Raw genomic sequence first — 21,617 nt, forward strand, 5'->3', positions numbered from 1 at the left:
CCACAAGTAAATTTTAACTCTAACAATAAAAAAAACAAAAAAATACCATTGGGTGGCAGGTCTGTTGTATTTTTATGTACTCAGGTGAGAACAATGGGTGGTAATGCAGAATAGGATTTTTTTAGCTTGGTCCTTAGGAGGCTATAATCCTGTTCTAACCCTGAATTTGTATCGAATTACAGTTTACACATAAACTTTAATTAAATATTTATTTTATTTACTGGTTATAATATAACATAACATTATATAGACCGTTATTTTCTGCCTATTTATCATTATAATTATAAACATTGTAAGTATATGTTAACGGAAATGTATGTAATCCGTCATTGTATAAAATTCCCAGGAAATGTATGTAATTCCTAAAATCGCATGGAAATGTGTGAAATAAATTATTTTATAGTACACATTTCCTAGGAAATCCATACATTACCTAACTAACAGTCGGAAATGTAAAACATCTAAGATATTGGAAGGTACGCGGGACGAGGGGTATGTATGTCGCAATCGGATTGTATAATCCGCCGAATTACAAACGGCCGGCATTTTGTAATATGCCGAAAATTCGTAATCAGAATTTTTTGGTTTGGATAAGGGGGTGGGTTAGGTTAGGTTCGTGTTTTTTAGAACTATACAGAAATAGGAGCCCCACGAAGTGGGGCTCCGTCGGCTCGCGACCGTCTTTTTGTAGAATGTTTGAATTGAAATTGATTCCAGAAGATTACTGGGAAGTGGGAACTTTAAAAAATTCATTTTGTTACTTTTATTAGTAGGTACGATCCTTATAAGTATTTTAGTGTATTCAACCAACTTAAAAAAGTGGGACTATTTTACAACAATTTGAATATGAATTGTATTATTGTATACAATATCGAAGCTTTTTAAGAAATGTATAAAATACTTTTTTAAGGACGCTGTCACAAATCTGCGCTACTCAAATTTAGGTATTTAACGTCGCAACGTGGTTCGCAGGACATCACGCTCACGTAAACATAGCGCATTCCATTTTATAGACCATATTCATACTTGATATTATTTTTTTTATATTTTTATTGAAATTGATTCCAGAAGATTACTGGGAACTTTAAAAATTCATTTTGTTACTTTTATTAGTAGGTACGATCCTTATGTGTATTTTAGTGAATTCAACCAACTTAAAAAAGTGTGACTATTTTACAACAATTTGAATATGAATTGTATTATTGTATATTGTATACATATTATTCATATATCGAAGCTTTTTAAGAAATCACTACATAGTATAAAACAAAGTCGCATTCTCTGTCCCTATTTCCCTATGTCCCTTTGTACGCTTAGATCTTTGAAACTACGCAACGGATTTTGATGCGGTTTTTTTTAATAGATAGAGTGATTCAAGAGGAAGGTTTATATGTATAATAACATCCATTAAATAGTGGAGAAGTACTGTTATTTTTGAGGTTTCTAATGTGATGTCGTAAATAATTACATTTCTTCCGCTTACATTGCAAACGCAGGCTGAACCCTACGAGTTTTATCAAAATAATGTACTAAGTATTGTACACATTGAAAAGGTCTACAGAAAAGTCCGCGATGGTATATGTCTATCTCTTATGGATAACCCACAATAACTTTTTTTTGTCATTTACTTTTTACGACAAATAATGGCTAATTTTCGAAGCGATTTTAACCAATACAGCATTAATCCTTAACCAATTAAATACCTTGAATACATTGTTCATTTAATATAGATCTATATGGCCCTTTACACCGTATGATTTAAGTGAATATTTTCGAAGATATTACAGATTTAAAAATTGCGGGACGTACCGTTTGCGGCGGTACCGGCCGGCCGGGCCGCTATGTTTTTATATACAACGTTAAAATTTTTTCTGTAGTGTATTTAGTATCAGCATTGCACCCGTGCGAAGCCGGGGCGGGTCGCTAGTGTATCTATAAAATACTTTAAGAATTATTATCATACATAATATTATGTTACCGGCAATATATTAAACCCGGCATTGTATTTGTATGCAATTCTTAGTAAATGTATGTTATTCCGAGAAACAGTCGGAATGCAATAAATTAAATTCGTCACATTACCTATATCTTTAAATCTGAACTTTTCCTAAGTAGCAAACACATTTGCAAATTTGGGTGGTTTTTGGGGTAGCTATTAACCAATATGAGGTCAAAACTAAAATCCAAGATGGCGCCGACGAAAATTTGAAATCTTTTCGTCATGGGTGTCATTTTCAAGGAGTTGGAGTAGCTATTAATCAATATGAGGTCAAATTTAAAATCCAAAATGGCGCCGACGAAAATTTGACATCATTTCGTCATGGGTGTCATTTTCAAAGTTTTTGGGGTAGCTATTAACGAATATGAGGTCAAAACTGAAATCCAAGATGGCGCTGACGAAAATTGTACATCTTTTCGTCATGGGTGTCATTTTCACGGTTATTAGGGTATCTATTAACCAATATGAGGTCAAAACTAAAATCTAAGATGGCGCCGACGAAAATTTTACATCTTTTCGTCATGGGTGTCATTTTCACGGTTATTAGGGTATCTATTAACGAATATGAGGTCAAAACTATAATCCAAGATGGCGCTGACGAAAATTTGACTTTTTTTCGTGATGGGTGTCATTTTCATGGTTTTTGGGGTAGCTATTAACGAATATGAGGTCAAAATTATAATCCAAGACGGCGCCGACGAAAATTTTACATCTTTTCGTCATGGGTGTCATTTTCATGGTTTTTGGGGTAGGTATTAACCAATGTGAGGTCAAAACTAAAATCCAAGATGGCGCGGACGAAAATTTTACATATTTTCGTCATGGGTGTCATTTTCACGGTTATTAGGGTATCTATTAACCAATATGAGGTCAAAACTAAAATCTAAGATGGCGCCGACGAAAATTTTACATCTTTTCGACACGGCCGTCATTTTCATGGTTTTTGGGGTAGCTATTAACCAATATGAGGTCAAAACTAAAATCCAAGATGGCGCCGACGAAAATTTGAAATCTTTTCGTCATGGGTGTCATTTTCAAGGAGTTGGAGTAGCTATTAATCAATATGAGGTCAAATTTAAAATCCAAAATGGCGCCGACGAAAATTTGACATCATTTCGTCATGGGTGTCATTTTCAAAGTTTTTGGGGTATCTATTAACCAATATGAGGTCAAAACTAAAATCTAAGATGGCGCCGACGAAAATTTGAAATCTTTTCGTCATGGGTGTCATTTTCAAGGAGTTGGAGTAGCTATTAATCAATATGAGGTCAAATTTAAAATCCAAAATGGCGCCGACGAAAATTTGACATCATTTCGTCATGGGTGTCATTTTAATGGTTTTTGGGGTAGCTATTAACCAATATATGAGGTCAAAACTAAAATCCAAGATGGCGCGGACGAAAATTTTACATATTTTCGTCATGGGTGTCATTTTCACGGTTATTAGGGTATCTATTAACCAATATGAGGTCAAAACTAAAATCTAAGATGGCGCCGACGAAAATTTTACATCTTTTCGACACGGGTGTCATTTTCATGGTTTTTGGGGTAGCTATTAACCAATGTGAGGTCAAAACTAAAATCCAAGATGGCGCCGACGAAAATTTTACATCTTTAAGACACGGGTGTCATTTTCATGGTTTTTGGGGTAGCTATGTAGGTATTATCAAATCCCCAATGTAACCGTCGATAAATAGGTATATTTTTCTTACTCCTTTAAAGTAAACTTAAATAAAATAACAAAAACGTAAACAACTACAGTTTTGTAGAAAGTCTTAAAAAAACAATTTTAAAGAACATTGAAATGCATATTTAGAATTTAGAAATGTAATATAAAACGCAACTCTGTGGCAATCATCATCTGTGTTTATATTCTGACAGATATTATTAACTTTAAATATATTCGCTAAACTATATTTAAAATATAGTTTATCTAAAACATTTAAACGAAGAGAATAAAATAAAAAAGAACGTGTGTGCCGAAAAAAGTGGCAGGAGTGAATTTTCTTTGGCGAGATTCATAGATACCAAAATCGCCGCCTTGCTCCATAACGCGACAGTATTACCATGACGCGATCTTGAAATTCGATGACCATCTTGGATTTTAGGTTTGGCCTCATATTCGTTAATAGCTACCCCAAAAACCATGAAAATGACACCCATCACGAAAAAAGTCTAATTTTCGTCAGCGCCATCTTGGATTATAGTTTTGACCTTATATTCGTTAATAGCTTCTCCAAAAACCATGAAAATATGACACCCATGATGAAAAGATGTCAAACTTTTCGTCGGTGCCTTCTTGGATTTTAGTTTTGACCTCAAACGGGTTAATAGCTACCCCAAAAACCATGAAAATGACACCCATAACGAAAAGATATACAATTTTTTCAGTTTTGACCTCATATTGGTTAATAGCTAGTAGCTACCCCAAAAACCATGAAAATGACACCCATGACGAAAAGATGTAAAAGTTTTGTCGGCGCCATCTTGGATTATAGTTTTGACCTCATATTCGTTAATAGCTACCCCAAAAACCATGAAAATGACACCCATAACGAAAAGATGTAAAATTTTCGTCGGCGCCATATTGGATTTTTGTTTTGAACTCACATTGGTTAATACCTACCCCAAAAACCATGAAAATGACACCCATGACGAAAAGATGTAAAATTTTCGTCGGCGCCGTCTTGGATTATAATTTTGACCTCATATTCGTTAATAGCTACCCCAAAAACCATGAAAATGACACCCATCACGAAAAAAAGTCAAATTTTCGTCAGCGCCATCTTGGATTATAGTTTTGACCTCATATTTGTTAATAGCTACCCCAAAAACCATGAAAATGACACCCATGACGAAAATATGTCAAATTTTTCGTCAGCGCCATCTTGGATTTTAGTTTTGACCTCATATTCGTTAATAGCTACCCCAAAAACTTTGAAAATGACACCCATGACGAAAATATGTAAAAGTTTTCGTCGGCGCCATCTTGGATTTTAGTTTTGACCTCATGTTGGTTAATAGCTACCCCAAAAACCATGAAAATGACACGCATGACGAAAAGATGTACAATTTTCGTCGGCGCCATCTTGGATTTTAGTTTTGACCTCATATTGGTTAATAGCTACCCCAAAAACCATTAAAATGACATGACACCCATGACGAAAAGATGTACAATTTTCGTCAGCGCCATCTTGGATTTCAGTTTTGACCTCATATTCGTTAATAGCTACCCCAAAAACTTTGAAAATAACACCCATCACGAAAAAAAAGTCAAATTTTCGTCGACGCCATCTTGAATTGTTTCACCCCACCAATCTATTCAACAACCCATAAAAAAGAGCATCTCAGGCAAGGTCATTTTTAAAACATAATTTAAAATTACAAATAATTGGAATATGAAACATAAACAGTTTACTCTTATAAAGTATCAAATATTTCAAATCGCGAAAACGATAGTGCACGCACAGTAATCTGCTGCTGGGAAAATCGTATTTCAGCGACAATTTTGTATGACGTCGTACAATTTTTATAAGATGATCGTAGATCTGAATATATTATCTTTAAATTAAGATATTACTTTGTTCTCACGTGTAATTGCTTTGAGTTAAAATGGTACCGTAAAATAGCGTTTTTTGTTAAAAATCGGTAATAGCACCCTTAAATACTTAAATGAAAATTTGATTTGATTGAATATAAGTTGATTTAAGAAATGTTAATTAGTAAGATAATATGAACATAATATTATTATTATTTTACGGTAAGACTGTTACCCGATTGTCTCAATAAGTGCTATAATCAAAAAAATAACAACGTGTTTTATTACAGAAATCATTTACTTTATATACATTTCCTAATACGATATTGGAATTATATATAATTCCAAGTAAGATTATACATTTACTAGGATATGTATGCATTAAATAGTTTATTAAACAATATTTTATACATTTCCTAAGTGGCATCGGCATTGTACACATTTCCTATTAGTTTGAGACCCATTCGTTAAAAAGTCTTCAAATAACGTTTGTTTTATTATCTCGAAACTGCAATTAATAAAAAATGAAAATATTTTTTTTTTATAATTAATAAAAAATATCCTGTCCAGGATTTTTCCAGTCAAACCATTTTTAATACACTTAATTTATTATAAAATTGGTCTCATTCTATTATCACGCCGTTGCATTTCGACTTATATTCGGATCTTAGACCACTAGGATTTGTATACAATTCCTTGATTTCATACATTTCCGGTAACATATACATAATTTAATTTTATTTATTTACATTAAGTATATACATAATTACATACTGATATTATATCTACCTATACATAATATATATATGTATATATACCTAGTCTGGTCATAAGTTTTGTCACATATGTTTTATTAAATAAACAAAAAGTTACTATTATATATCTATTGATTTATATATGGAAATTAAGCTTACATATTACTTAATAATTAGGAATAAAAATTATTTAAAATAGCCTCCAATTTTTTGCGATACAAGCTTTCAACTTTCGCGCCAGACATCTATCGCAGCATGCACCATGTCGATGTTTATTTCAGCAGCTACTTAAATAATGGATGCTTTGAGTGACTCCAAATTTGGGTGGGATTTAGCGCAGGTTCTCTCCTCTAAATATTGCCAGATTTTATAATCCAGAGAATTCAGGTCTGGGCTAGAAGATGGTCAACCTTCGTGACGAATGAAGTCAATCTGATGGGCTGCCAGTCAATTTTGGGTACTCGTGGTTTTGTGGGCAGGTGCTGAGTCCTGTGGGAATACCCAGTGCTGATTTTTAACATGTTCTGAGAAAGAGGTTTTACGAGGTTTGTAAGGACCGTATTTTGGTATACATTGGCACTTGTTTCAACACCTTTTTCACAGAAAAACACCTCTGTAAGGCAAAAATAAGGCACTCCCAGCTAAATCATCACCGATGAGGGGTGATACCTGCGTTGGACTCCATGTACACGTTGACACGCTTCTTCACTACTGTGGGCATACATTTTGATATTCTGTTTGTTGCAGCATTCCTCCACTGTAAAAAAATTTTCATCTGAAAACAGGATTTCACGATGCATTTTTCTCGCGTATCGTTTAAACAAAGCGCGACATCTGTCCAGCTTTAACTTCTTCAAGCGTGCGTAAAGAAGATGCGATGTTTTTCTACAATAAGCCCGTAGCCCTAGGTCCTCGTTAAACATCGTTTTACCTATGGTTCTGCTAAGGCCCATCTGCGGTGCCGACTGTTTTTGATTTCGGACCGGATTTCTTCTTCTTCGCGCACATACTGCATTAATCACTACCGTTGTCCTAACCGTACGAGGACGACCACTTCTCTACCTATTTTCTACTCTTGAATCTTCCTTTAATCGTTTTATAGGGTGATCAACAAATCTCTATGTTATTTATAAATTTTTAAGCAAACTGAAAATTGTACTTGGCGCGTAACTACAAGGATACAGAGCGAGAACAGCGACTCTGTCTTCTTTTTGCGTCTACTCCATTGTAACAAATACGTTATTCTTATAAAATGTTTCGTTTTTAAATGTGTAAAATATTCAAAAATCAAACGTGAAAATTAAATTTGCGGTAAACATTTATAAATTTGAAAATCGGTCATAATGACAGAACTTATGACCAGACTAGTTATATGTATATCATGTTTTAACTGATGTATTTATTTATTAGTATTTATCATATTAATAGAAATATATCTTTCACATAATATACTCATGTTAAATTATCATTATATACAACTCTAGACTGAAACTCCAATAGTCACTTGGGGTCACTGAAAATCAGTGGTGGTGAGGTATTAATCACCTTGCCATCATATACTGAGTTGGCTCCATTTGTCAGGTCACTCACTGCCACATTACAGTTCTTAGGAATAAGATTATTTTTATTTAATTATGTTTCTTTTCATTTCTTTTTGTTTTTCCTTCGTTTATAAATGTATCTCGTGTTGTGATCTTGACAATAAATGTGTTTTATTTATTTATTTATTTAATGTCCCTTACTGCATGCTTTTCATGCAGTTGTCCGCACCATATGTATTGTGGTCTTTGTCCATACACACTTTCTCCAAAGCCCTGCTTTGGTATTGTTTGATGTATAAGCTCCTGTATATTAGTAAAAGTTAATCAAATATTTAATTCTTATTTCTTGAAATTTGGTATAGTATTCTTTGTGTGATACAAATCAAAACCAACAGTCAGGTTAGGTAGACTACAATTTACAAAACTGGCAGGGTTGCCATGCAATGGTTGGTGGTTAATGAAACACTTGACTCGACTGTAAGCTTGTATTGAACTGCTTAAACTGTAGAACAACAGGACTATATATTCTAGACGCACACATACAATAGATTACACACTACACTGTAAACTGTAGAATTAATATTAAAAACATAGTTCACTATATATTTTGTAGTCTTTGATTATTTATACAACAGACTAGAAATAAATACTATGTATGCGATTATACCTATTCTAGCCATCCATTTTAGTGTTCCTTAAAATTAAGTACATCTTAGTCAAAGGACAACTTATTGTGCCCTTGCCCGTAATGCACTCATAATAATTTTAAGTTGAATGTTTGTCATTCTTTATGTACCAAACACAGTCACGGCCACGGCGCTCATTCCATTTTACTGGTATTAAAACAGATGAAATCCTTCATGATCCCATATCCTTCTTAGTAGCAAATGTAGAAATCCCTTTCTTGTGTCTACAATGTTTTTGTGGAGAATCGTATTTACATTTGGGATGGATTAATTCTTCTCCTCTCTTGAACAAATTTGTTATTGCGAACGTAAGCAATAAGTCTGTAATAAAACAATCTTATATTGGGTTACAAATCCAATCATTAAAAATCATGTTTGTAAAAATTTATGTTCAGAGAAAATATCAGTTTACCATATAAAGCTTATTTTCTGCTGTTTTTCTGCCTGTAGATTCTACATAACCTCACAGTCATTCAATTATATTTAGCACTTATTTTTCAACAATTAAAAACTAAAACAAACAAAGCTTCTCGTTTTGGTTTTGACAGAATCTCGTAAATAAACTGAACTAAATACCAGTCATAATAATGTACTATGTAGGTACTCTGTGAGTCAGCTTTGTCTAATTAAAAATCCGAGTAGGTACAAAATATTATGTTGACAGTTGACAGTTGACACTTGACGCCAAAGACTTGAAAATAAAAGGTACGTGTACATATATTTACATTAGTGCCATCTAGTGGCTCTGGAAGAAAAAGAACATCAAGTCTGTGTTTAACGTGCCATCTAGTGTGTTAAAAGCAAAAGACTAAGAGATATAATCGAACACGTAGTACGTTATTTCCCCACTGGCGCTTTAATTGCGTAAATTCATAGTGCAACTTTTTTTGTATGGAGTGCACCGTCTGTTGTATACGTAGTATATTATTATTAGTCTGTGGTAATAGCATGTCTGGTGCACTACATACAAAAGACGATTAATGCCATCCGTCTACCAATAGATGCCGCTAAGTGTATCATTTTAACCAGCAAGAAACAAAATTAGATTTAATTGCAATTTCATTGCTTTTTATAATTTTTTACATACTTTTGTAAATGGAACCTACCTATTTAATTTAATTTTCACTCGATTTTAACTAATTTTACAGAAAAGTTTATATTCAAAACAACGCCATCTCATGAAACTACTATAAACAAGTTATTCTCCTCCGATTTGGCGATGCTAAACGAATACTAGATGGCACTAAGACGTTTTTACGTTACTTTTCACGTTTTTAACACAGACTAATAATAATATCACAGACCACAGACTAATAATAATATATGTACTACGTTTTTAATACATAACCTCATTGCCTTTGCAGTACCTATAAAAAATATTGTAAATGGGTTAAAGCCGTTATTAATTATTACTAACTGCGTTCCTGTAGCGGCTTATATTAGGTAGGTACCTAGTGTATTGATCGTTTTCATACGAAAAATGAATTGTCGGAAAACTTGCGAGATTGTGTGAATATTTGATTGCAAGATCTCATTACAAAATAATATACATAATACAACCTATACTTAAACCGTAGTAAGTATATTATTTCTAGTCGCATTTAATTATAAGTATATAAATTATAAATAAATATTAAAGGACAATATTACACAAATCGACCTAGTATGTTGTGGGTACTATAGTCTGTCCACTATAAGATTAAGAAAGAAAGCTTGAAACTTATAAGCGCTTATAAGTTTCAAGCTTTCTTTCTGAATACGCCCTAAGACTATAAGAATTGCTTTTTGACAGCTCGACGGGTGATACCAGAAGTGATGTTCAAAAGATTATCGATTGTGATACCATTTCAATTATAAATTAAAAATATTATCATAAATCGAATCAGGTACGTAAATAATAATTACAACGTAAACGTACTAATAAGATATGTAATAATAAGACCACATATCTATGCATTGTATGTTAAAACTTAACTAAACAAATATTTTATTATTTATTGGTTTCTATCTTACAATTTGGTTGTCTTTACGTTTAAATTATATAACATAATAGAAGAGTTATTCTGCATCGGATATATTTTACAGAGTATTTCTATCGACTATTATAATCTATCGACCCATCATTGAATAATTCTGTGTAGACATCACTAAGTGGGCGGGACCTGTCCATGAAGAACGATAATTATTTGTATGACATTTTAACATAGACAATACAATCCTTCATAGGCGTGAAGCTGTCAAAAAACAAATAATATAATGGACAGAGTATAGACGATGATAAATATAATTTAATAAATATAATTTAATATTTTATAAATACATATATAGATAACACCCAGACCCAAAAACACATAATCAAGTTCATCACACAAATATTTGCCCTGACCGGGGATCGAACCCGGGACCGTCAGCTCAGTAGGCAGTTACTTTACCTCTGCGCCAACCGCGTCGTTAAGAATATCAAGAAATCATCATAATGATAATAAATCGAAACTAAAGTTAAATACCTACCTACGTCATCTTGTTTTATTTTCTAAATAATCCTATCAGATTACCTTTATATGAATTAGTATGAACCAAAAAGTTTTGAGATTTAAACCGTAGAAAAGATTTTGAATGATCCTTTGCGTTTTTTTTCTTTATGCGCCTAAAATTAAATATTTCGACATCGATTCCCATAAGAATGAAGTATTTTCCCGTTATAAAAAGTAGCCTATGTTCATCAGGTAGGTATAATTTTTGCTTCGAATGGTGAAATAATTTTTCAAATCAATCCAGTAGTTTCGGATCCTATCCAATACAAACAAACAAACAATCAAATCATTTCTGTTTTGTAGATAAATACGAAAGTTACTCCGTCATAGTACTTAGGACAAAATAGAAAATAGTGGGACCACGAGAAAATAGGTATTCCCGCACGCGTCTGAACCGATTTTGACGGAAATTTCGATATACATACACGGTACATACCTACGTTGAAAAAGGACATCTCAATTTTGTTGCATAAATATTAGTTGGATTCAAGGTGTAGGAACAGGGATTGAATAAGGCACACGGTTGAAGCCGTAGAATGAAAGTTGGTAATTTATAAGATTAATTTATTGTAAAATAAACTACTTCATTTTACTTAAACATATTCTATTTATCATTCATTGACTTATCATAAACTTTTGAGTCTAGTTAGGTACTAGTACCTATTATTTGAAAATTTTGAAAAAAAATGTTTTCTTTAGGAAATTATTAGCATATTACCTTGTCTTGTCCATGTCTTGTCATTAATTTATTTACCTACTTGGTAATAATCGGTCGAAACTCGAACACTTGTTTAAAGTTTATTTTCCTTGTCTTTTCCAGGTAATCTAAATTATTTAATTTTTGCAGTAGGTAATTAATTCATTTCGGCTTGAACAGACAAGGCCATAGAAATCTAAATAACAAGACACATAGAAGTGCTATAATGTCATAATTCGTATGAAAACCGCTGTCGCCAAAATCAACACATTCAAACCGAAAGCTAAACAGTACACACAAGTAAACTATGGCTTTTATTGGACAGCTTGATTTTAGTGAAAACTAACTTATCTATTAAATTAAGCTTTTGAATATGTATCCTAACGCACGAATTTACGGTTTATTTTAGAATAACATCCCTAAGTATATGAGACTTTTTGCTCCAATACGAACAAACGTGATAATAAAAATGGTCGACTGTGTCATTCATTGTTATTTCGATTACTATGGTGACACTCGTAATACTTGTAAATATTCTATAATTTTAAGGAAAAACGGCATTATTTCTAAAAAAATATATCTTCCGATGAAATATTATTCCTTTATAAGTATAATTACAACTTGTGGAAGAATTTCCGCAATGGGAATTGCTGAAACACACCATGTATACACTCATACGTCTCCAGAGCAACTGAACAGTGACGAATGCACTGGTGATGTGCAAATCACCTGAGTGGCGACAAGGTCACGCACGCTTACGACTTCTAGTGTCTTGTTATTTAGATTTCTATGGACAAGGCCATTAGGTGAAGCGAGATTGCCAAATATGGGTGATCTGTAGATTGCCGTCCTGCTGTCGAGCGTTCGCGGTACGGACGCCGCGCTGTTGCCGCACCGTGCATTTTGTATGAAAACAAACGACCGGCCGTGCGCCGTACGACAAACGCACAGCTTCGGCACTGTAGCGACTAGCGGTCCGATACGAAACGCATAAATTGAAAGAGCCATAAGTGTTGGAACAACATTCCACCACCATTTAACCAGTTTAACAAATATTAATAATTTTCGTTTCCAATACCGGAGACATATTTTATAGACCATCTTTATACTTGATATTTTTTTTTTATATTTTTATTGAAATTGATTCCAGAAGATTACTGGGAACTTTAAAAAATTCATTTTGTTACTTTTATTAGTAGGTACGATCCTTATAAGTATTTTAGTGTATTCAACCAACTTAAAAAAGTGGGACTATTTTACAACAATTTGAATATGAATTGTATTATTGTATACAATATCGAAGCTTTTTAAGAAATATATAAAATACTTTTTTAAGAATTATTATCATACATAATATTATGTTACCGGCAATATATTAAACCCGGCATTGTATGCAATTCTTAGTAAATGTAGGTATGTTATTCCGAGAAACAGTCGGAATTAAATAAATTAAATTCGATTTTAGTTTTGACCTCATATTCGGATTTCAGTTTTGACCTCATATTCGTTAATAGCTACCCCAAAAACTATGAAAATGACACCCATCACGAAAAAAAGTCAAATTTTCGTCGACGCCATCTTGAATTGTTTTACCCCACCAATCTATTCAACAACCCATAAAAAAGAGCATCTGAAAAGTATCAAATATTTCAAATCACGAAAACGACAGTGCACGCACAATAATCTCTTTTCTAATTCGTTTTATTTTTGGGACAAGGAGCGATACACCCGTCCTTCCAAGAGCGCTTCTGAGCGCGGTCTGACGACCCGCGAGAGCAAAATGTATGAAGAAATCAAGAAGTATTTTTTTAGCTAATAATTGAAATAAAATTTTGATTTAGATACAAAAAAATTATCAGAATCTATAAAGGACTATAATATATCCCTCAATAATTTATAGGTAAGAAGATAGATTAGGCTTTTAATTTTCTTAAAATTGTACCGTTTTAGACCCCATTTTTTTGCATTTTATGCGATCATTGTGCTGGGAAAATCGTATTTCAGCGACAATTTTGTATGACGTCGTACAATTTTTATAAGATGATCGTAGATCTGAATATATTATCTTTAAATTAAGATATTACTTTGTTCTCACGTGTAATTGCTTTGAGTTAAAATGGTACCGTAAAATAGCGTTTTTTGTTAAAAATCGGTAATAGCACCCTTAAATAAATGAAAATTTGATTTGATTGAATATAAGTTGATTTAAGAAATGTTAATTAGTAAGATAATATGAACATATTATTATTATTTTACGGTAAGACTGTTACCCGATTGTCTCAATAAGTGCTATAATAAAAAAAAATAACAACGTGTTTTATTACAGAAATCATTTACTTTATATACATTTCCTAATACGATATTGGAATTATATATAATTCCAAGGAAGATTATACATTTACTAGGATATGTATGCATTAAATAGTTTATTAAACAATATTTTATACATTTCCTAAGTGGCATCGGCATTGTACACATTTCCTATTAGTTTGAGACCCATTCGTAAATAAGTCTTCAAATAACGTTTGTTTTATTATCTCGAAACTGCAATTAATAAAAAATGAAAATATATTTTTTTTAATAACTAATAAAAAATAGCCTGTCCAGGATTTTTCCAGTCAAACCATTTTTAATACACTTAATTTATTATAAAAATTGGTCTCATTCTATTATCACGCCGTTGCATTTCGACTTATATTCGGATCTTAGACCACTAGGATTTGTATACAATTCCTTGATTTCATACATTTCCGGTAACATAGTTATACATAATTTCATTTTATTTATTTACATTAAGTATATACATAATTACATACTGATATTATATCTACCTATACATAATATATATATGTATATATATATGTATATCATGTTTTAACTGATGTATTTATTTATTAGTATTTATCATATTAATAGAAATATATCTTTCACATAATATACTCATGTTAAATTATCATTATATACAATTCTAGACTGAAACTCCAATAGTCACTTGGGGTCACTGAAAATCAGTGGTGGTGAGGTATTAATCACCTTGCCATCATATACTGAGTTGGCTCCATTTGTCAGGTCACTCACTGCCACATTACAGTTCTTAGGAATAAGATTATTTTTATTTAATTATTTTTCTTTTTATTTCTTTTTGTTTTTCCTTCGTTTATATATGTATCTCGTGTTGTGATCTTGACAATAAATGTGTTTTATTTATTTATTTATTTAATGTCCCTTACTGCATGCTTTTCATGCAGTTGTCCGCACCATATGTATTGTGGTCTTTGTCCATACACACTTTCTCCAAAGCCCTGTTTTGGTCTTGTTTGATGTATAAGCTCCTGTATATTAGTAAAAGTTAATCAAATATTTAATTCTTATTTCTTGAAATTTGGTATAGTATTCTTTGTGTGATACAAATCAAAACCAACAGTCAGGTTAGGTAGACTACAATTTACAAAACTGGCAGGGTTGCCATGCAATGGTTGGTGGTTAATGAAACACTTGACTCGACTGTAAGCTTGTATTGAACTGCTTAAACTGTAGAACAACAGGACTATATATTCTAGACGCACACATACAATAGATTGCACACTACACTGTAAACTGTAGAATTAATATTAAAGACATAGTTCACTATATATTTTGTAGTCTTTGATTATTTATAGAACAGACTAGAAATAAATACTATGTATGCGATTATACCTATTCTAGCCATCCATTTTAGTGTTCCTTAAAATTAAGTACATCTTAGTCAAAGGACAACTTATTGTGTGTTTGCCCGTAATGCACTCATAATAATTTTAAGTTGAATGTTTGTCATTCTTTATGTACCAAACACAGTCACGGCCACGGCGCTCATTCCATTTTACTGGTATTAAAACAGATGAAATCCTTCATGATCCCATATCCTTCTTAGTAGCAAATGTAGAAATCCCTTTCTTGTGTCTACAATGTTTTTGTGGAGAATCGTATTTACATTTGGGATGGATTAATTCTTCTCCTCTCTTGAACAAATTTGTTATTGCGAACGTGTACAAAATATTATGTTGACAGTTGACAGTTGACACTTGACGCCAAAGACTTGAAAATAAAAGGTACGGTACATATATTTACATTAGTGCCATCTAGTGGCTCTGGAAGGAAAAGAACATCAAGTCAGTGTTTAACGTGCCATCTAGTGTGTTAAAAGCAAAAGACTAAGAGATATAATCGAACATGTAGTACGTTATTTCCCCACTGGCGCTTTAATTGCGTAAATTCATAGTGCAACTTTTTTTGTATGGAGTGCACCGTCTGTTGTATACGTAGTATATTATTATTAGTCTGTGGTAATAGGTATATTTTTTTTAATATTTATCTATGTAATCTTATATCATATATGTAATGAATCTCATAATACTTGCACGACTTGCATCATCATTACAATAAAATTTTAAAAGACATTCTATGATTCATTCTACAATATTTTCATTTAATACTTTTGTCTATGGTAATTATTGTCTGTGTTTCAAATAATAGACTAAAGACCACAACAGACATTGACATTTTATCTTCAGAATATTTGACACTTTGACATTTCATTTCGAGATATTGAATTTTACTTCGAGGGCATCGAAGAAAATTACAAAAATGTCCCTGTTTTCAACGCTGAATCGCTATGTTTTCAAAAGAACATCTACATTTGCTTTGGCTGTAGCAGGAGGTGCTTTCTTCTTTGAGAGAGCTTTCGACCTCGCCTCCGTTACGATTTTTGAAAGCATCAACAAGGGAGTAAGTAAATTGTTATGTAATTCGTATTTTTCTATTACTCTTCAATTAATTAGATTATTAGAGGATTATAACGGTCTTAATTTATACAAGAAACCACAATCTAGCAGCAATATGTGTAGTTTCTAATTACCCCAAAATTTTTTGTGGTCAACTATACATATAACATGATATAACCTTATTACTTATTCAGAAATATTTTTAAGTTAATCCTTATGGTTGGTTTACACGTATTAAGTTGATAAGTAGTTAACTAAATTTTAACATATTGCCCTCTATATTTCATTTATATTCTTATTTTCCCTCTTCTAAAACCTCACTAATTACAAATTTAAACACAGAATTGAAGACCTTTTTGGCCGTCCATCCTGAGTTTACCAAAGAGCTTAACTACTAAATATGTTTGGACAGCTACTTTTAAAAGTCACTTGTGTGTAAACTGTAAACCAACCAATTTGTGTTATAATGAATTTTATGTGGCCAACCGTTAAAATTAAAAGTATTCATTTGGGTGTGTACATATACATTTTTGCATAGAGGTCTTGCAATTCTAAGTTTTATAATATAGTCAGTTATTTGATACTAGGATAATTTATAAAAATTATTTCTATCATATTAATTAATTTAATCCATCAGTCCTCGGAATCACAGACACAATAGAAAATCTATTGTGTCGCGCCCCGATCGGGCCTTACGGTGGTCAATGGGTTAAAGAATGAAATGACTGAAAATGGTCACCTTTTTTAAAAATGGTGAACCGAAAAAAAACAGAAACGGAACATAAAAATGTGTAACAACTGTGTCTTATATATATATATATTTTTATTATATTATTTATTATATTAATAATATTATTTTTCTTTGCTTTCAGAAATTATGGAAAGACATCAAGCACAAATACGAGGAATAAATAAAGAAAACCAACAATGAAATACATTAATTTATTAGTTACAATTGTAATTTAAATAAAATACATTAATTTTATATCTATATTTTTATTACATTCTAAAACTAAACACTTGACTAGATTCCATCTTCTATTTTGTAACTCAATATTTTTATATATTTATTTAGGAAAAAAAGAACAAGCCAGAAACAACAATTAAAAGCACTACATGCCTTGTAATAATTAAATTCAAGAGAGATTCAATCACTGAAACATCATAAAAAGTCAGATTCCTTAAAAGTTATGTTTTGGAACCCATATAAAAATTATAAATGTTAATATTATAAATAGGGGGTCATCTATCTCAATACTGTCTGTACTATCTGTCTGTTCTAATTGTACAAACACATTTGTTTTGATTTCAAAATGAGTTATTAGAAATCATTACTTAATTATTATCAAGACATTATTATGAAATTTGTTAATTTGGAGATTATGAATGGATAATCAACCATTTTTAATAGGAATTCTATTAAAAACAACTCTAGATTATAACAGTAAATTAAGAATATGGTCATAGACCTAACACCTAAACTGAAAATGGATATGAAATATAAAATTAATAAATCAATAAAAAATGCATGGGATGTGGTGAAAGAACAGCTGGTATCTTTTCACATTACAAAAATAGATTGATCTCGAAGTTTTTTGTTTCATTGGCATTTCAATTTTCGAGCTTATAACTCACGATCTTCACAATAATGTGGTAACAATCAGAATAAACTCTTTAATTTATGGTCATTTAAGTTGTAGTTAAATATAAATAGTTAACTTCTATGATTAGTACACATAAATAATAATAACTATCTTCAATTAATGCTTAAAATTTTAAGATTTAATCATACAGATCCATAATTAAAAAAATAAATGTAACATCAGTAGATAAGTATTATAAAAACGACTATTAATCATAATTAAATCAGAAATAATCATATAAAAAAGATAATCAGTATTAAATTCTAAAATAATTAGGAGGAATGACTTCCTTAAATATGAATTGTTTTTATTTATACCTAAGAAATAAATTAATAAATAAAAATATATTTGTTATAATTTATAACTACTAAAAGCGTTTCTTAAGGCTATCACCATGGACGTATAAAAAAAGACGGACGCCGTATTACGAACAATGATATTTTATGTATAGATACGTTATATACTCACAATATATCCAAAAAAAATGCTTCATATGCAGTGTCACACACAAATACAATTTTCATTTTACTTAATTTATTACATTGACAGACTGTATAAGAGAGATGGCTCTAATAAAATGATATAAATAAAAAAGACAAAGATAGTTTGTCACTTCCGCGCAGGTGTAAGCAAAAGTCATAAGAATTCACCAATTAAATATAAATAAACAAATAGTTGCCATGGTAATTGGCATAGATAAACGACACAGAAGGTTCAATCACAGTTGACAGATATATACTACGTACATACAGTTAGGAAACTAAGCCCCCCCCATGAAATTATGACGTATAGCTATAGGGCTGTTACTTTTTGATATTTAACCGACTTGAAAAATAACGGAGAAGGTTATCAATTCGGCCTGTATATTTCTGTTTGCTTTTTTTCACAGTTGATTTTGTGGTAATTTGGAGATTAAAACCCGTTAAAATACAAAAATGGTGTAGCCTAAATATGAATTTACAAGAAGAAACAATCCGAATTAATACAGCTTGTAAAAGTAAATACGTTTTTATCAGTGCTATATTTCGAAATCTAGTTTTGTTATGGACGCCGAAGGCTATTTAATGTACCTAAATTATTTATAATGCTTGATATTTGTATTATACATATATTCAATAATTATTTTAAACCAGAATTTACAATACTTGTATGTAGGTATACCTACTAAATTATTTTTAAAACGATAAATTAAATTAAATTAAAAACACAACATATGCAAAAATAAATTAAAATTATTATTATACGAGCATAGAACCTCTACCTTTTTGCTTTAGGAAGAAAAAGAAAATAGTTTGACAGGCTTAGTGCTTGACAAAGTGGAGACGCCACGTATCGATAAAAATACAATAATTATAATATCTATCTTTTTCTTCCCTAATATTTACGTAATTATGCACATCAATTTAAACAAGATTTTTTTAAGGTTTCCTTTTTTTATATTTTCGTGCTCTTCTAGATTGCGTAAAAAATAGATGCGATCTTTAAACAGACTGGACTCCTAATAGGTACTATTTGTAGCTATCATTTTGATAGAAAATATGTCAACATAATATAAAACTCATACTGCCATATCTATAGAAATTAAAAAATAGTCTCTTTTTAACTTGTAGTCAGATATGGTATTTACAAATATATTTATTGAAAGGGCTACAAACTGAAACAATCGATATTTATTTAATGTGAATTGACATCACTTTAAACTTTTTTCCATACTATATTCAAAATCTGTGGATGTGTCACCCGCTACTATCGATCCCCCTCAATACCCTTGTAAACACGCTTGATGGGGGGGGAGCCATTTCGAACATTTTGTATGAAGTTTCCTTACTGTATGTATCTGTATATTGTGGTTCAATGTTATAGATGTTAGGTATCCTGCACAAGTAAATAAATGTGACAATTTCATTTACTATTTTATGATTATTATGATGTCGTATTAAAATGAAAAAAAAAGATATAACTGTATTAAGTATTTATTACTAGCTGTGGTGTTCGTTTAAGTCATCATCATTTCACCCGATAATCACCCACTGCTGAGCATACTGCATATAGTCCTCCTTATAAAACTCCATAAGGACCGATCTTACGCTATTCGTTTCAAGGCAGTTCCCGAAACCCGTACAAGGTCATCACTCCAACTTGTAGGATAATTATAATAATAGTGGTGCCTAGATGAAAAATAAAAGGATGAAATAAAAGAAAGGCTGAAGTATAAGCCTTTTTTATCTAAAACACAAATAAAATTTATGTTCAATAGCTATTTACAGAAAAGCAAATAGCCTTTTTCGTCAGTAGCGATAATCTTTTCTTCAATGTATACGTATATTCAACATCATTTTTGCAAACAAACATTTTTGCCATCACGATTTCATTGTATATAATAAATAGATATTATATTTGTTAATTATATACACTGTGTGGATTTAAATATAAAATTAATCAAGTATTTACCCAAATCGAAATTAATAAAATAACCGTTCTATTTTCAATAATCGTATCTACATGATAATCTTTGAACACAGTGTACGCTAGCTTTGTCACACTAGTGATTGAAGCAATGTTTTATCCCTTTCATTATTTCAATACACGTGTCAAGCAAGTGTCATTAATAAAGAATTGTAAATTGTTATTTTTACTCTTAAACTGTAATAATTTAATATATTTTGCTGTGATATGATATTCCTTTATCTTTCTTTATTTTTTTGCACGAATACGTGCACTTTCTGAACACACAGGAAGGCATTTTCGACAACTTTAATGTACCTATAGGCACATGCGCTCACTGGGACCGGTGACAATCTGACTGATTGCATTGGTCCCAAATAGGACCAATTCACGGAATCAGTTTTGGTGCGTTGATGACGTATCTACCTCTTGTTTCTATATATAATATCATTGATTACGAACAAACAACGTGAAGCCACCATAGTAAGCTAGCGATCGTGTAAAGACAATAAACACGCACACACTCTCACCATAGTAAGCTAGTCGGCCGCCATTACGTCGTGAACTACCGACTGATTAACTGCGTCACTGTTTCACAAAAAATATTTAAAATGCCGTCTTGCGTGGTTAAATGGTGTCGCAACAGTACAATTTTAAATAACAAAACACGAGGGATTACATTCCACAGGGAAGCAAGTTATTTCTTTTATGTTTTAATGACAAAATTATTACGGCAAAATTTATAGAAAAAAATACAGCCGCCATTGTCAACAGGACAGCTGTTGCTATGGCAACATGGCACACACACATGGATGTTTCGCCGCCATTACTAGGCTTCACTCAATGTATAGGCGATATACCGTCCGTCTTTTTTTATACGTCCATGGCTATCACTTAGGACTTAGGTAGTATACGCGCGTGAGATATGTGAATAGTGAATACTTTAAACTAACCGATTTTATTTCTACATATTAAGGCAAAGGAATGAATTATAAAAAAAATAGAGGTGTCAACTGTCA

The 21,617-nt window shown here is 31.6% G+C and overlaps 1 protein-coding gene and 1 long non-coding RNA gene across 2 annotated transcripts in view; both read left to right on the forward strand.

The window, feature by feature from the left end:
- The window catches only part of LOC149899010 (uncharacterized), a 156,612-nt gene that overhangs the window by 128,042 nt on the left and 6,953 nt on the right, over positions 1–21,617 (forward strand). The gene's annotated exons all lie outside the window — the stretch shown is intronic.
- Positions 16,294–17,495, forward strand: LOC149899022 (cytochrome b-c1 complex subunit 9-like). The gene is made up of 2 exons (XM_090114552.1): positions 16,294–16,514; positions 17,383–17,495. The coding sequence occupies exons 1-2, from the start codon at positions 16,374–16,376 to the stop codon at positions 17,419–17,421; spliced, it is 180 nt and encodes a 59-aa protein (XP_089970678.1). The 5' UTR covers positions 16,294–16,373; the 3' UTR covers positions 17,422–17,495.

Source organism: Colias eurytheme, chromosome 21, assembly GCF_061535395.1.
Source record: "Colias eurytheme isolate Ceu_HAF_F1 chromosome 21, ilColEury1 Martin Lab GWU primary, whole genome shotgun sequence".
In the NCBI taxonomy this organism is placed as follows: domain Eukaryota; kingdom Metazoa; phylum Arthropoda; class Insecta; order Lepidoptera; family Pieridae; genus Colias; species Colias eurytheme.

Bases quoted from the DNA above. Each gene is read 5' to 3' on its own strand.
- LOC149899022 (XM_090114552.1), top strand. From the start codon at position 16,374: ATGTCCCTGTTTTCAACGCTGAATCGCTATGTTTTCAAAAGAACATCT. The intron at 16,515-17,382 runs GTAAGTAAATTG...CTTTGCTTTCAG, and splicing joins TTGAAAGCATCAACAAGGGA to AAATTATGGAAAGACATCAA.